General features: G+C 44.3%; 1 protein-coding gene across 3 annotated transcripts; it reads left to right on the forward strand.

Annotated features, from left to right (window-relative positions):
- Window positions 1-1,439: 1,439 nt before the first annotated feature.
- On the forward strand, window positions 1,440-13,976 carry hyi (hydroxypyruvate isomerase). 3 transcript variants are annotated; one of them, XM_086263533.1, is made up of 8 exons: window positions 1,440-1,740; window positions 3,694-3,805; window positions 9,078-9,192; window positions 10,614-10,692; window positions 11,531-11,550; window positions 11,647-11,716; window positions 12,616-12,750; window positions 12,832-13,976. In XM_086263533.1, exons 1-8 carry the CDS (start codon window positions 1,542-1,544, stop codon window positions 12,888-12,890), a joined length of 789 nt encoding a protein of 262 aa, XP_086119659.1. In that variant the 5' UTR covers window positions 1,440-1,541; the 3' UTR covers window positions 12,891-13,976. The 3 variants fall into 3 exon arrangements, with proteins under 3 accessions (XP_086119659.1, XP_086119657.1, XP_086119658.1); XM_086263531.1 differs by having other exon boundaries at window positions 11,531-11,580; window positions 11,629-11,716; window positions 12,832-13,974; XM_086263532.1 differs by having other exon boundaries at window positions 11,531-11,580; window positions 12,832-13,966.
- Window positions 13,977-15,202: the final 1,226 nt, after the last annotated feature.

Raw genomic sequence — 15,202 nt, forward strand, 5'->3', positions numbered from 1 at the left:
TGTATCCAGTTATTTACAACTGAGATAGCAGACCATGATTGTTTCTGAGCCTTTACAGTCTATTAATATGTTTTTAATGAGAAAGTAAGCTACTGTGAATTCAAGTTAAGATAACCCTGGTTTGTGTCTATCAGTAGGTGACAGGCCACAGATAAGCACCAATTCCTCTAAAAGATACAGATCTGCAATGTTTGGAAAACCCAGAAGGTTGATATTGTTGCTGGATATCATATCTGGATTGAGAAAAAAACATTCAGCTCAGAGCACAACAAAAACTATATTTGTAACCCCAAGGTCCACCTCTGCTTCAGAATCAAACCACAGCTAGCAGCCTGCTGGAATCCAGGATGGGAAACACAGATGTAAGCTGAGAACTTACTAAAAGAGCCTTTTCACAATGGAAAAATGTCACATATGGATGATGTGAATAGCTGTTGTTAGCTAGAAGCCCATGTAAGAGCACAAACTGGGGATAAACTGAGCTGCCAAACCTCACAATCTGAAGGTTTCCAATGATAAACATGACAGATGTTTTATAACGAACCAAAACTGCTAAATGGAAAGAAAAAAGACTGAAATAAGTCAAACAATAAAGAATCAAATGAACCAGAGCAATAATGTATGATATCAGTTTTTTGTAAGTGTGTGGTAAGTAAATTAATGTACAGTTCAGTAATAGAGTTTTATTTCAAAAACATTGTCCTGAAATACGTTTTTTTGCATTTGTGATTTGTCTTTAAATAAAACAAAAGAACAAACAAACAAGCAAAAAACGAACAAAGAAAAGAAAAGAAAGCAACAAGGAAAACAAACATTGAGATGCTGGAGTTGAACATATTACATTAACACTGTTTTTAACTCATTATTGTTTTGGAGACAGTGTATTTTAAAACACTTAAAACTTTGGGAAAACAGTATTTTCCTACCTGAGATTACATTTATCCGCATACTTACAATCTTATTTAAAAGTCATTCTTTGCTGTACTTTTTCTTTAGTTTTTTATATTACATTTTTATTATTATTTTTGTATTATTTATACTTTAAGGTATAATTTTACAGTAAAATAAAGTAGAATAAAATGAACAAAGTAAAATAAAATAAGATTAAATAAAATTATAATCGTACTGGATTTAGAAAAACAAGCAAGGACGCACGCTGCCAATCACGTGACGATAACACCGGTCTCCTCTGACGTTCTAAGATTAACGTTTCCGGTTTATTTTTCACAATAAAGGGCTCTAATTATTTCATGAATTTTGTTCGGCCCCGAATGGTTTTATGTGGTGTAAAACAATTGAATATCAATGGTGATTTGTTTTAATTATATTTTAGCTTTACGTCAGAACATTTTCAAGGAACTGTGTTCTATATACATAAAAATTCAAATAATATTTATTTTATTTTGAAAGGTTTGCTTTCCATTTCCGGTCCAGACCGACGGAAATGTAGCTAGTTTAGCGTAGCTCCTCCCTGTCTGTTAGCACGTAGAAAGTTCAGCTGGACGGCTGAACTCGGTCGTTGGCCTCGGAAGTTTAACAGAATGGCTCCACTGAAGTTTTGTGCGAATATTTCGTGGCTGTTCACAGAGCTTCCGGACTTCAGCCAGAGAATATTAGCAGCAGCCGCGGCTGGATTTCAGGCTGTGGAGGCAGCGTGGCTGTACGATTCGGATCTACAGGAGCTTCAGAGAGTCAGAAAGGCCACAGGGGTGGAGGTCGTCCTTATCAACACCCCGCCAGGTAGACACTAGAGGGGGTCGCACCGTTACACGCAGCTGTTCATGTTAACTACCAATGCTGAAGAATGGCGTGGAGAGCAACTTCCTCCCGGGTGGGAGTGCACAACAATAAAAGAAAAAACCCACGACCTTCTTAAAACGATAAATATTAATTGTTTTTCTTTTAATGACAAATATTCTTAAATAAGCCAATTTGAAAATTAAAAATACAAATTAAATCCAATACAAAGCCAGTCAGGCCTGTGTCAGGTAGTGCTACTGCTCCACTACTACTGGCATGTTTTACAAAGCCAAAAATACTACATTTGAGCTATTCTAATGTAACTAATGCAGTTTCAGTACAGGGTGAGTACAGGACGATAGCGCTGCATTGTGTTTGTGTCACAGTTTCAGTCTGTTTGAGGATTGTTCCACCCCTAGTCTTACCGCATCCATGCATCATCTGCTTATCCAGTTCAGGGTCACAGTTGGGCTGGAGCCTGTCCCACATGTCATTGAGGGGGAGGCAGGGTGGCCTTATAGTTGTGGCTCTCTGGCGAAACGTGTTAATGTTTCCTCTCAGCTGACTGAGAGGTGGTTAATAAAGGGAGAAACTGATCATTTAAAATAAATAAATAAATAAAATCTGATTGAAGTGTAGACTTTAAGCTATAATTCAAGGGGTTAACAAAAGTATTGCATTTATTGTCTTCTTTCGATATGCTGGAGCAGCGGCTCTACTCCACACTATGCCTCCAGTCATCTGAGCTCTCACCCTTTCTCTAAGAATGAACCCAGCCACCATACTGTCATTTCAACTGCATGAGTTTGCGACCTTTTGGTCATTACCCAAATTCCATGAGAGTTGGGACGTAGATGGACTGTCTCAGTCTTTCAACTTGGTGCTCTCGTCACCTTGACAATTCAATACAATACCTGCAATACTGCTGATGTTGCACCAATCTGCTGGTCCAATAAGATTTCAAAATGCTTGAACTCTCTTGCTTGAGGCAGCGTCTCTTCTCCAACACAGTGGGAGACTTCCACTGTTTTTGTGGCCTCAGACTTGTAGGACTCAGACTCTGACTCCGAGGTGCTGACTCTCCTGCATGTTGTAAGGAGCTAGTTGAGGTGACTTGGGCACTGGTTAAGATGTCTCCCAGGCACCTCCCTTTGGTGTCTCTTGAAATGCAAAGTGGGCCAAAAACAAACGAGAGAAAAGCCGATCAGCTGATCATTGATCAGTTTCATGATTGAAGTAGCAGCAGGAGAGGGAGGGGGAGGCAGTCTCCAGCTGGAATGCTTTACAAACACTCAGAGATGGACTTACACACTTGCTTTACTTCTCTGGGATCACTTCCTCGGAGATGAAATGCTGGTTTGGTAGCGAGACTCAACCAGACCGCCGACAGGTCTCGCACCACAGCCGCTCTATCACGTGACCACACTGCTCCGACGTGCTACGGTTATGAGCAGAGTTATGCCATGTGGCAAGTTTTGTGAGGTGCTCTTGTGATATTTAATGGATCGGATTACATTTTTTATTTCTCTCCGATATCCGATCCAGTAATTTAGGTCAGTATCGGACCGACACGTAATATCGGAGCGGTCCATCTCTAGTGTAAACACAATATATTGATTAGAACAAGGATATGTTGGGTAGGAATCTGCCAGCATAGACAAACAGTTTTCCCTATTTTCACGGCTCTGACAGTTTGTGAATAGTTTTGGTTTTGAAGTCCTCATTTCTTCCTCAGGGTTTTATTAAAAGTAACTGTCGTTCAAGATTATTAATCACCCAGAGCAACAAGATCATCAGTTTCACTTACGGAGGCAGAGCAATGAAGACGCATCATAAACACTAACAATGATGTCACCCACTACAGCAGGCATTCAACACACAGAAATTAAGCTTAAGAGTTGTGTGTGTGTGTGTGTGTGTGTGTGTGTGTGTGTGTGTGTGTGTGTGTTGCAGGAGATATAAAGGCAGGTGATCTCGGTCTTGGAGCAGTTCCTGGAAGAGAAGCAGAGTTCAGAGAGGGACTGGATCTAAGTGTGAAGTATGCCAGAGCTTTGGACTGTAAGAGGTAAATTGAAATCCATTTTTTATCCCCTAACCTCCAACCTGAGAAACAAAGAAATTGCATATATTATTAACAAGCGTGTAGTCATACGAACGCTTGCATTTGTCTTGTGCTGTGTAATAGGGCTGCATTGATTCTTCAAGTAATCAGAATAATTACAAAAGGGAAACCAAGAAGTAATGCAGTCTTATATGAAAGACATTTCATATCCACATACTCGCATACACAGAGGGCCTCCAACACTAAAGAGACGTCCCATACAGGGACGCGGACCCTAACCACGGGTCTCAGCCCGTGAAGCCCTTTCAAAGAAACGCATAGCAAGGGGAGGTGCACTTGCTCTCACCCTGTCTGCTGCTTAATAAGCCTCAATTGTAGAAAAAAAATGCTTTTATCCAGCAGCTCCTGCAGGAATGTCGAAATGGATAACTGGGATGGTCCTGGCACCATTCCTCAAAGGCTGCCCATTTGTAAGCATATGAGGCTCCTGATTGCTGCTACCATGCTTGGGGGCAGACCCTTAGCTGTCAAATTGAACCTGTCATCATGATGAACTGAGGACATGCGGGGCCGATGTGCTCTCTCTAGAACTGGAGATACCCCTCCCTGCCTGTTTATATAAGAGACCATCCTGACTTGGATATTCTGGCTCCTCAGAATCAGACGAAAATGCTTGAGAGCTGAGAACACTGCTAGTAAGTGATCGATGTGCAGCCTGTGCTGTGGTCCAGATCCCTCTCACTGATGCGCCATCACACAGAGCTCCCCACCCCATCAGAGAAGCAGTGGTGGATACCACGTTGTGAAACAACACTGCCAGTCGGAGAGCCCTGGTGCAGCAGCCAGGGCTCCCTCCAGGGACAGAGAGCTAACATGCAAGCTGTGGTTACCGTCAGCATCCTCCAGCAAAAGCTATGTCGCCACCTCCTCTGTTTAGCAAGTTACGAGAGCCCAGTGGTCCAGATAAGATGCAAACACCCATCTCTCTGAGGGGTGCTAACGCTGCCAGTGTGTTCATGGGGAAATGCATCACCTGCCTGGCCTGGCTCACTCGCTTGCAGGCTGAGCATTTGAATAAGCATTTTTCATTGATTGTAACACAGGACCGTGTACATTAATAGTTTGTTGGAGACACCTTGGTGGGGCACAGCAATGAAACACAGCAGGAACACTTGATTTGGTCACCTGAAAATTCAATATACCCAAACTTGGAGTTACAACCTGAGAAATTTCGTGTGCAGGGGGTTTGTGCTTCGTAGACGGTGGTAGAAAAGTGCAGTGTTGTCTGGGGCCGACAACCTAAACACAACTTAAGTGGTGCCTCTTGGACAGCAACAGAGAGGGAAAAGCAGCATTTCCCTGCCGCTGGACCCATTCTCCACTCGGTCCCAGAGATAGGAGGGCTGAGGCTTGTTGGGCCCGAGGGTTTGCTGGTGTGGAAGTCGATACGGAGGCTGTGCGCTCGCTGCAAGGTCACCCGCAGCAGCCGTGGGCGCCGCTCTCTCGCAGGTCGGCAGAGGAGTGGCAGGCCTGTGAGAGCTAGAGCTGCTTCTTCCTCAGATCAAATCCAGCCTGCATTGCTTCCAGTGATGGTCCGAATAGCCCAGCAGCAGACACTGGTTCGTCAAATACACAGCCTTGTCCCTGTCTGGGAAATCAAAGAGCGTCAGCCACAGGTACCTCTGTGCCACTCCCATCAACACCATCCCTCTGCCAAGGCAGTGCTGCATAGGGTGCAGCACTCCATACCACTACTGCATAGCGGGGCGCACGAAGGATCTAATCAGTGGCGATTATGACCTTGTTAAGGAGAAGTGCCAGCGGGCTGTCTGCAGGAACCAGCAGCCCGAGCACCACCAGGGACATCGCCTGGTACGTCTGGAGCACTGTGACGAAGCGGCAGTGCCTGAGCCCGATAAATCTTGTCCAGCTGCGCGTGCTGAAGCTGCAGTGCGTGAACGGCAGAGTTGTGGGGCAACCGTCACCGTGGTTGTGAGACGGGGGCAGATAAGCAGCCAGGGACAGCTCCAGCTAAGCCAGCCTCCTCAGCACCATCCAGGTCCACAGTGACACAGGTGACAGTATTTTGCTGCATGATGCGGTCAGCTCAGAGACCAAGTCGGGAACATGGGACGCCAGTTTTTGGCCGTCATGGGCTCCGGTGGGAGGATAAGAATTACAACGTGTCCTGAGCTGGCAGAGGAGAGGGTCAGTCCACGGGAAAAAGAGACACGTCGTTGTGGCCGGCCGACGCAGCAGTAGCGGCGCACTGCGATAGGCTCTCCTGCTCATCCCTCAACAAACCACACGTCCAGCACGTCCTCGTCTCCCTGGGGGGCGCTGGCCACCTGCGTGGTTCCGGCTCATCTCTGGTTAACCCGTCAACATATTCCATGTCGTCAGCTCAGCTAATTGCGGGGACATTGACCACATACTCCTCGTCTTTGGACTCAGAGGTTTGTTCTTCGCAGTGTGTAAACTCTGGCTCCATGTTAGACCATCATCATCTCTGCTGCTGTGGTGTTGTCAGTATTGGCGGGCTTAATAAACTTAATTAACTTAACCTTTTGTTTACTTGCTGCTCCTAAGTTGTATTACCTGTATTGCAGTTCTGTTCTCAGTGGCTCACATTTCCAGAGCCGTGTGTTAAACGAAGCAAAGAATTTGTGTCGAGAATTTTTTACGATGGAATTATTCAAATTACTCGCTGAATGTTTGCAGTCCAACTGCATCTGTTACTGTGTCACTGCTGTTATACTATGATGCTTCTGCTGGCAGCTTGTGACATTAAATTCACACTAACAGGTCGTCTGTCATCACTGACAGCAGTCATCAAAACCAAGGTTTGAATTTCAGTTTTAGTTTGCACCAATAATGCTGCTGTTCCCAGCTGTTCGTAGCTTTTTTCAACAGTATTTTTAAATATTGTAAATATAAAAATGGGACACTATCACCCCCCCTGCTCTCTGGGGTCAGCTGTCTCTCTCAGTGAGCTGTACTGAGTGATGCTGGTTGTTCCAGCAGTGAGTCCAGGCTGAACTCGCTCCCGGTGGACTTCAGCTTTGTGTACAAGCTTGCCTTTATTTAGCTGGATCCATTTACATGGTTTAAATTGTTGTATCTGTGCGCTTTCTTTATAACACATTGTGAAGCACTTTGTGTGTTTTGTTCTTGAAAAGTGCGGCATAAATAAAATTAACTTACTTACAGTTGCAAGTCAACCAGGCTCAGACGTTTCTCGGGCCATGATAGTAGAGCAGCTAGAAGAAAGGCACTTTAGTAAGAGGCATGGCTGCCAGCAAGAGCCCAAACACTGTCTGCTGAACACCAGGCAACGTTTATGGCCTAGTAATACCACTCTGTAAATGTAAGTGCTCCTTCACTAAGTAAAACATTGTGCTCTCAGCAGCCGAAACACATTTACTTTAAAACACAAAGACTGCTTTCTCCACATGGTGTCCACTCATTCTGCCAAATGTTATACAAAGTATAAGAAAATCAAAGGTCATTTTCATTGTGCTGGCAGTGACACAACCGCAGCATTACTGGTACATGCTGCGGTTGCTTTGGCAGGTTCAGCCAGCAGGTGATTTACTGGTGGATGTGTTGAATTGTTTTTGCATTTTATTGCACAGCCCTCATTTCCTCGAGAGTTGTTGTCATTTGTCGCTCCGTTATGTTATCGTCTGATTAAGTCACGACACACCAGCTGGTACTTAATGAAAGTAAAGCTCAGCAATAGTTGAACTTAATTTCATTTGATATCTCTTCAGCACCGTGCACAGATGTTCTGGACACAGTCAAAGCAGTTGGTTTGTAACTTCCTGTTGATTTTCTGGTTCATCTTCAAAATTTGCATTGAAGATTTTCTGGTTACTGGAAGCTTTCAGTCACAGCTTTGCTGGTTTTTGTGACTTTTTCATAAAATGCATTAACTGCCTGATATCTTTTGGATGTGTTATAATGAAGTTAATCACACTTCTGGCATCTGAGGCTACAGATTTGCCAACATATGCTGTCTTCAGAGGCTGCAGAGATTTAGCGAACAGAAGCAGCTGTGTGCAGCAGACACCAGAGTCCACTGTGGTCGGGACCAAAGTACCACCAGGAAAAGTCAATTCAGTTCATGTAAATAGGCGTGACGTCACAGCAATCAATAACTCCGCCCGTTGGCGTTGTCCCCTGATACAATCGGAGTAATTTACAGGAAATTTCAGCGTAAGGTTCTTGATGACCGCTCTGGGGCGGGCTAAGCCTCTTAATGGTGCTGTCTAATGGTGCGAGATTTTAGAGAGGTCCGCCGAGGTTCGCTGATGCTCCGTAGATGTAAAGCAGAAATTTCTACTTCATGTTGCAGTGTGCGTTTCCTTTTTGTCTTATCCAGTTACGGGAGCGTCGCGTTTCCACTAAAGGTTAAGTGAAGACATTGTGTGTTGATCTGGACTTAAAGCGTACATCATCCCCACTGCTTTGTTCATGTAGAGGATGCTGGCTGACCTGTGACATGGCGTTATGGTTCCAGATCCTCACTGGACATCATTGCGTGTTAGACTGACCACAGTTGCAAACAAGGGGACATGTTGCCAAATGCGAGTCATAAAACAGCCCCTTGTGTCCGAGCGCCCGGCTGTTCCCTGGAACGTGCTGGAAACGTCTCTTTTCAACATCTGTCGGCTCATTTTTCTGTTTTGTTTCCGAGCAGCTGGCAACGTAAATTTGAAAAGCTTGTTTGTCTCTTAATTCTTGTAATTGCCGCCGAGTTATCTCATAATTTGAGCCAGTTTGATTAGATGGTTGATAAACCAAACAAACGCACCTTTTGGAGATCTTTGTGTGTCACTTTTGTTCTCAGGTGTGTAAAGCTGCCCTGCAGGTACAGAGTTGAACAAAGCCATGTTGATTTGGCACAGTGTGTGAAAAATACAAATCCATTTAGCTGCTGGTGTTGCTCGTGCAGACTCATTGTCACATTTCAGCAGAACGCAGGCATTGTTAATGACACCTGCTTTAACCAGACAACGTGTCTGCTGCGAAAAAGGTCGATTCAGACCAATTTGGGACAAGCTCAGCTCCCTTAACTCATTCACTGCAATTGACGTCTATAGCCGTCAATGGCAGTGAATGAGTCAATGGGTTTAACTCATTCACTGCCAATGGCTGGCAGTGAATGAGTTAATAAGTCTGGCACAAAAGCAGTCTTTATAAATGTGTTTTAAAAGCTAGAATAGAGTAATAGATGTTCCTGTGTGCCATCTTTTCTACATTTCCTTTCCAGGATTCACCTGATGGCTGGGAGAGTTCCCGTGGACTCTGACAGAGCGACGGTTGCTAAGGGAATGGAGGCGGTCTTTGTGCAGAACCTGAAATATGCCGCTGATATCCTTTCAAAGGTAAGTGACCTTCTCTATCCAACATACCACTACTGTCACGGCAGTGCAGTCATAAATCTTTCATGAATGCATTCCCCTTTGGGCATGAAAAAGGATTTAATCCCTGCACTCGAGTAAAGGCAGAGTTTCAGAGTGCACGTGATGAGCACAGCAAAGGTAAATATATGTTTAATTGAGTGGGTTGAGCCTACGTGGAGGCGGTTTGGTGTCGTGGCTGAGAAAGAGGATCTCCACGCTAACAACTGGATCTGTTCCAGTGGTTGAAGCTGTCGCACAGAGATGAGCTAACGTGAGAGTCACTCAGTGCTCTGTAGCCGTTTGCTTCTCCACAAACTTCTGCTTGAGAGCCACGCCCACTGCAACATCAGTCAGTGACTTTCCACCTCAGCTGGCGTCCCTGTCACCGCTTCCCAGCCCTCCACTCTCCGGTGTCAGACACGGCTGCTTTTCAGCGAAATACTCTGAAAACCGCATGTGCATCCACGTGGACGAGCCCCGACACTGACCTGCGACAGCGTTTGAAGCACTTCTGTATCGTTTCTAGCTGCACTGTTGCCAGATATGAACAGAGATGGAGCTGGGTGTAATGGCCTGTGGACAATGATTTTAGGCTATACCACAATAGACAGTTTATATCTTGATATTTCAAATATTTCATGCTCAATTTATCCCTTTAATACATACAGTTGCACTCGTGTGGAGCTTCTAGAAGTCATTGCAAAATAGACCTACAATAAAACATAATTGAATCCATTCTAGGGCTGGCACTGGGACACATTGGCTTTTACCAACTGTTTGCTGAAAGTAAGGCCATGATGTGAGGCTGTATATGTGCTCGTATACTGTAATTTAATAGAGACCAAAGCTGGCACACACTAAAACTCCAGTTTTATTCTTGCTGTTTCTCTGCTGAAATCCTGATTCTAGTAGTTGCAGCATTATCTGGTAAAATCAGCGTAAAAGCCAACAGCTGTGATTGTATTTGTTCCTTTGGGGGGGCGGCTGCTATAGTTTTGTGTAAAATGACTCAAAATGATGTGTTTTTGTTGAAACCTTTTCCACTCTGCACTTACTGAGCAGAGTAAAAGCAAAGATAGAAGCGCCTCTGACAGGACAGCAGGGTCTGTGCTCGGGGGCGATGTTCTCGACTCTTCTGTGGACAGTGTGCAGGCTTTTCCCCAAACGTTTGGATTTCTCGGTAACTATTTTTGTCAACAGTCACTACTTTGGACACCTGTAGTACGTTGTGGTGAGCCAGGTCTGGGATGTTAGCTTGGGCAGCAAAATATGAGACGCCCAGAGTTTGAAACTGGCAACTAGTAACCTGAAGGTTGCTGGTTTGAGTCCCTGTTAGGTACTAAAATGTGTATAATGAATGAAAAATATGATTCAAGTTACACCAATCACACTATCGCTCTTAGGAAGGAATCACTGGACTGATTGAACCGATCAACACCAGGATTACAGACCCCGGGTATTTTCTGGACTCTCCTCATCAGGGTAAGCCCGCCCACTCTAAACACCCTTGAACTGACATCAAGAAACACGTTATGTTTACTTTTGCATATGAATGATCAAAAACCGCTGACCTGACCAAACTATGAGTTCAGCTGGAGCTTCAAGTAAGAGTTGACTGGTTGACTAGAATGATGATAATATCAGGGCTCAGTCCAGGTGTCATACTCGTGACCTTTGACCCTCTGGATATCATGTTAGATGCGAGTGTATTATATGTCCTTCATGCAGACATGCTAACACTGCTTTGCTGTGTCTGCCTACGTCTTTTCCTGTTACCTTAGTTACCAGTTTCACTACTTTTGTTCTCCAAAGAGTCATAAAAGTCTCAGACATCAAAATGAATAATGGCAGTGGTTGCACGTGCAACCTGTAGACTTTGGTAAAGTTTTAAAGACTTTCATCAGTTTGTTTTTTCCAAATTAACTCGTGAACGTAATGATGCAAAAGCCTGTTTCCAACAGCAGCAATGAAATCTTCCATCATCGCTGAGCTGGACCAACCAAATGCAGTGGTCTGATTGGTCAGATCGGTTTATTCCGAGCCGAAAAATCGAGCTTGGTTAAAAAGTGAAATTACAGCTGCTGCATTAACAATCGGTCCAAAAACTGCACAGTTTTTATGCATCTGGTGTGTGAAGGCCTTCAGACTGTGTCATTAAAATTAGTCAACAGCTAAAGCGGGAAAATCCCAACCTAAATGTGAGCTGGTATGTTTATTCATCAGTGACCCTGAACCATGAACGGCGCGATGTTGTAATGATGACGTTCAGTATGTCGTCTCATTTCCAGCACATGTAAATGCTTCTTTTTTCTGTCTGCAGCATCTGCAATCCTGGAGAAGGTTGGAAAGCCAAATATGAAACTGCAGATGGTGGGTTCTTTCAAAATGTGTCTAAAGTGGAGACAAATAACGTAACAGCCGTCTACACTGTTTCAGGACATCTTTCACTGGCAAATAATGGATGGAAACCTCACACAAAACATTCAAAAGTATATTCCTGTCATTGGTGAGTATGCAAATGTTCATCTGGTATTAAAAACTCAAATCAGTTATAGCAGTCAAGACCTCAAATCGAATCCTTCTGGGTTAATATCTGCAGAGGCTGCCTGTCTTTCCTTCTCTTCTTTATTAATTTCTGCCGTCACTCACACTTCCTGTCTCTTCTATTCTGAAAGTGCTCGAACTCGTGGGGGTGACGGCGTGGTGGCTTGAGTTAGAGCCAGGAAATGGCCATAATGCACAAAAACTGGATGTGCAGAGGGAACTGACTTACCCTGCTGATGATGTGCTTTGCCTTTATACAGCAGCTACAGAGGAAACGAGGTCCATCAGGTCGTTTGCTTCATCAGCATCAGATACTGACTGTAGGCTGCCGTAAATGACATTTTAAAACTTGAACCTTGTTATCGAGCAGCATGCTTTTTTCTTTCTCAGAGGCAGACTAAAGGTATCTGTGTCTTATCACACAAGTGGCATTAAGGATGTTAATTAAAATCACCTTGCAGACCTCATAATCTTGATATGGACACTGACCTCTGTCAGCTGCACTCAGAGAGGCTGTGTCTGCACTGGGCAGAAGTATTCCTGTCTAGTTTAGTTCTGTGTGCAGCGCGACTGAAGTGTAGAAGTAACAAATGCACGGGCTGATTTTCAGCATCACTCTGACACATCATTGCACAGATGAAAGAGTCCTACGTGTTTCTTTCGTGTCTGTATTGAAGGACAAAAGCACTCCCAGGTCCTCCGTGTTACTGGAGGTAATCCTATCCACAGTAGGTATCTGGTCAGGCGCTGACTTCTGCTCTTTATGTTGCCCAACACAAATTTGGGCAGTTTCACACATAAAACCTGGTTTTATGTTTCGTGTGAACACATCACAAGATGATAGGTTGCCACATTTCTCAGGTCACGTCCAGATTGCTCAGGTTCCCAGCAGAAATGAGCCCGACAGCGCCGGAGAGCTCAGTTACAGCTACCTGTTCGACACACTGGAAAACATCGGCTACCAGGGTTATATCGGGTGTGAGTACAAGCCGCAAGGTGAGTGTTCGTGTGATTTAAGGAATGATTATGAAAAAGACTTAGAAAACAGCCGTAATTAACTCTCTCTTTGCACTGCAGGCTCCACAGACGAGGGTCTCGGCTGGATCAAAGAGTACTGGGCTCACAGAAAGTGCTGAGAGGAGGTGACGGAGCATAAAGCTGCCAGAGCCCGACGGACCTCCACCTGCAGCACGCGGACTTTGCACAGACTCCTGTGTCCTCCTCTCTGAATCTGTTTCCACACTGTAGAAAGAAGTGAATACACGACTTCCTCCTCATCGTTGCTGGGTTTGTGCTTCTTTCTTCATCGGTGCACTCAGTTCATTCACAGCAGTGATTCAGGATGGCAATGTTGTTCTTTAAAAGTTCAAATCATTTTTTCCATAAGTTTCTTCGTAGCATCAGGTGGAAGGAACGTAGGACGGAGCAGGCAGAGCTGCCGAAGGCTCAGAAGTAGAAAATACTGACTGTGAGAGGCAAGCTCGACATCAAAGGTGTTTCTTAAGAAAAAAATCTTAGAGTAGCAGCCTGATGGAGCAAATGATTAAGAATTCGTTTTTGAATGAAATATTTTGACTCCTGGTACGACATTTAAAACAAATAACTGCAACATAATGACATTTAATAATGAACTAATGAATGTTATATTTGAAGTTTTGGCGTCTGAGAAAATGACCTTCAGGGCTGAAAAGTTAAAGTGCTGAAGTGGGCTTTCTTTCCGAGACGTGTAGCCGAGATATTAGAAAAATAAACTTTCCTTCGATGTAAAATAGTATTTTCAGAAATGAATAAACTTTCCAGTTTGCCCCAAACTGCATTAAGGTCCTCTCATATTTACAGCTGATTAAGTGCTTTGCTACTAGAAGAAGTCCAAGTAATGAAGTGTAAACCATTTCCTGAACATTTAGCTGATGAATTTGACAAACTCAGAGTTGGGACAGATTTATATATTAAAACAAATTTCTGGTACTTTCATTAAGTTTATTGCTTAATGTAACAGAACCAGAGCGTTTATGCTGTGATGCGTTGCTCATACCGAGGCTTTGGCTCTAGCCACTTTGCTATTGTTAGCTCCTGTAAAATGTTCAGCTGTGTAAGTCATTTGAAGTGTCTGATCAGGTTTATTGTCCTGGCTACCTTCAGTTTGTTTGGGCGAACTTGTTTACATTGAGGAGATCGTAAGAATAAAAGAAGGCAACTGTTTGTCCTGCTGTGAGGTTTAATGTATGAACAGACGCTCAGTCTCTGAGGTTTGCTGATACACTCCACGCTGTAATATAGAAACATACAATCATTCCTGTGGCTTGAGGCTGGTGAGTCCGCGGTGGTCGATCATCTCCGAGATGCAGAATGTGGATCTGACTCCACGGGTTTCATGTTTCGTGGTTTCTTTCAGCTCGGAGTCCTAATTACAAACGACACCAAATCATTTTCCATTCTGTCTTCTGGTTTGCTTCAGCGCGCAGCTCATTAGTGTTCATCGTCCTGACCCTCGTGGCCTGTAGACGTTACACTGAGATGATTGCGTCCACAGCAGCTTTTGTACACTTAAGAAATATTTCCACACACGGAGCCACTGGACTGGTGCACATACTGATGAACACTCAGGTAAATGAATGGTTTAACCGTCCATCTCACATTTCAGATATGTATTGATTATTAACACGTTATGTTAATAATCGATATGCCTCCACATGGACGCATTTCAGCCTCTTCGCGTCGTAACTTACGCGACGTATTTATGGCGATGGCGTCCTGTCGACTGAACGGTGAACCTGCTGCTTTGCTTTTGCACTCAAAGTTGAGAAAATGTTTTTCACGTGTCGAGCAGTCAGGTGATGCTTTGACTGGCTGCTTGTGCAGTTCAGCATCAAAATGAAGGAAGAGTTGATCGTTGCAGTGAGCAGTCACTCAGCTGTGTACATGAGCTGAATCTGTAAGAGGCAGCTACCTCGGCTCGTGCCGAGTGCTAATTGAAGCTCAGCCAGGACCGCGTGAGCGATTTGTGTTGCTATGACAATTGCATCACCAGAGACACCCACCAGTCTTTATTTACTGGCGTTACTACGGTGCTCTTCCTCTTCCTCAGGTGTGAGTGACACGGACGTGACACAATCCACGAGCTTGTTTCTTTTTTTCATCTTTGAGGATTTTCTGGAGACTTTTTTCCTGTTGTTCTGCTGCACGAGTAGATTTGAGAGCTTGGTTGAAGGTTCTTGAAGATGTTCTGCATCTTATCAGAGGCGGTTCCCATAAAGTTATTCTGTTTATCTGGATGTGGCGTTTTCAGTGGGAGAAACGTTTCTCACTCATCCAGGTGGCTTCTGCAGCCCCAGCTGACTGCAGGTTTCCCCTTATAAACAGGACATTTGCATACTGGAACTGTTGCATCAGGATGGGCAGCTGGCGTAAACTGTTGGCCAGAACATGCTGCTCATTGTGCAGAGAG

The sequence above is a fragment of the Aulonocara sp. 'chitande type north' Nkhata Bay genome, linkage group LG15, assembly GCF_057382095.1.
Source record: "Aulonocara sp. 'chitande type north' Nkhata Bay isolate Kocher_YH1m ecotype deep benthic linkage group LG15, A_spYH_male_GT1.1, whole genome shotgun sequence".
Classification (NCBI taxonomy): domain Eukaryota; kingdom Metazoa; phylum Chordata; class Actinopteri; order Cichliformes; family Cichlidae; genus Aulonocara; species Aulonocara sp. 'chitande type north' Nkhata Bay.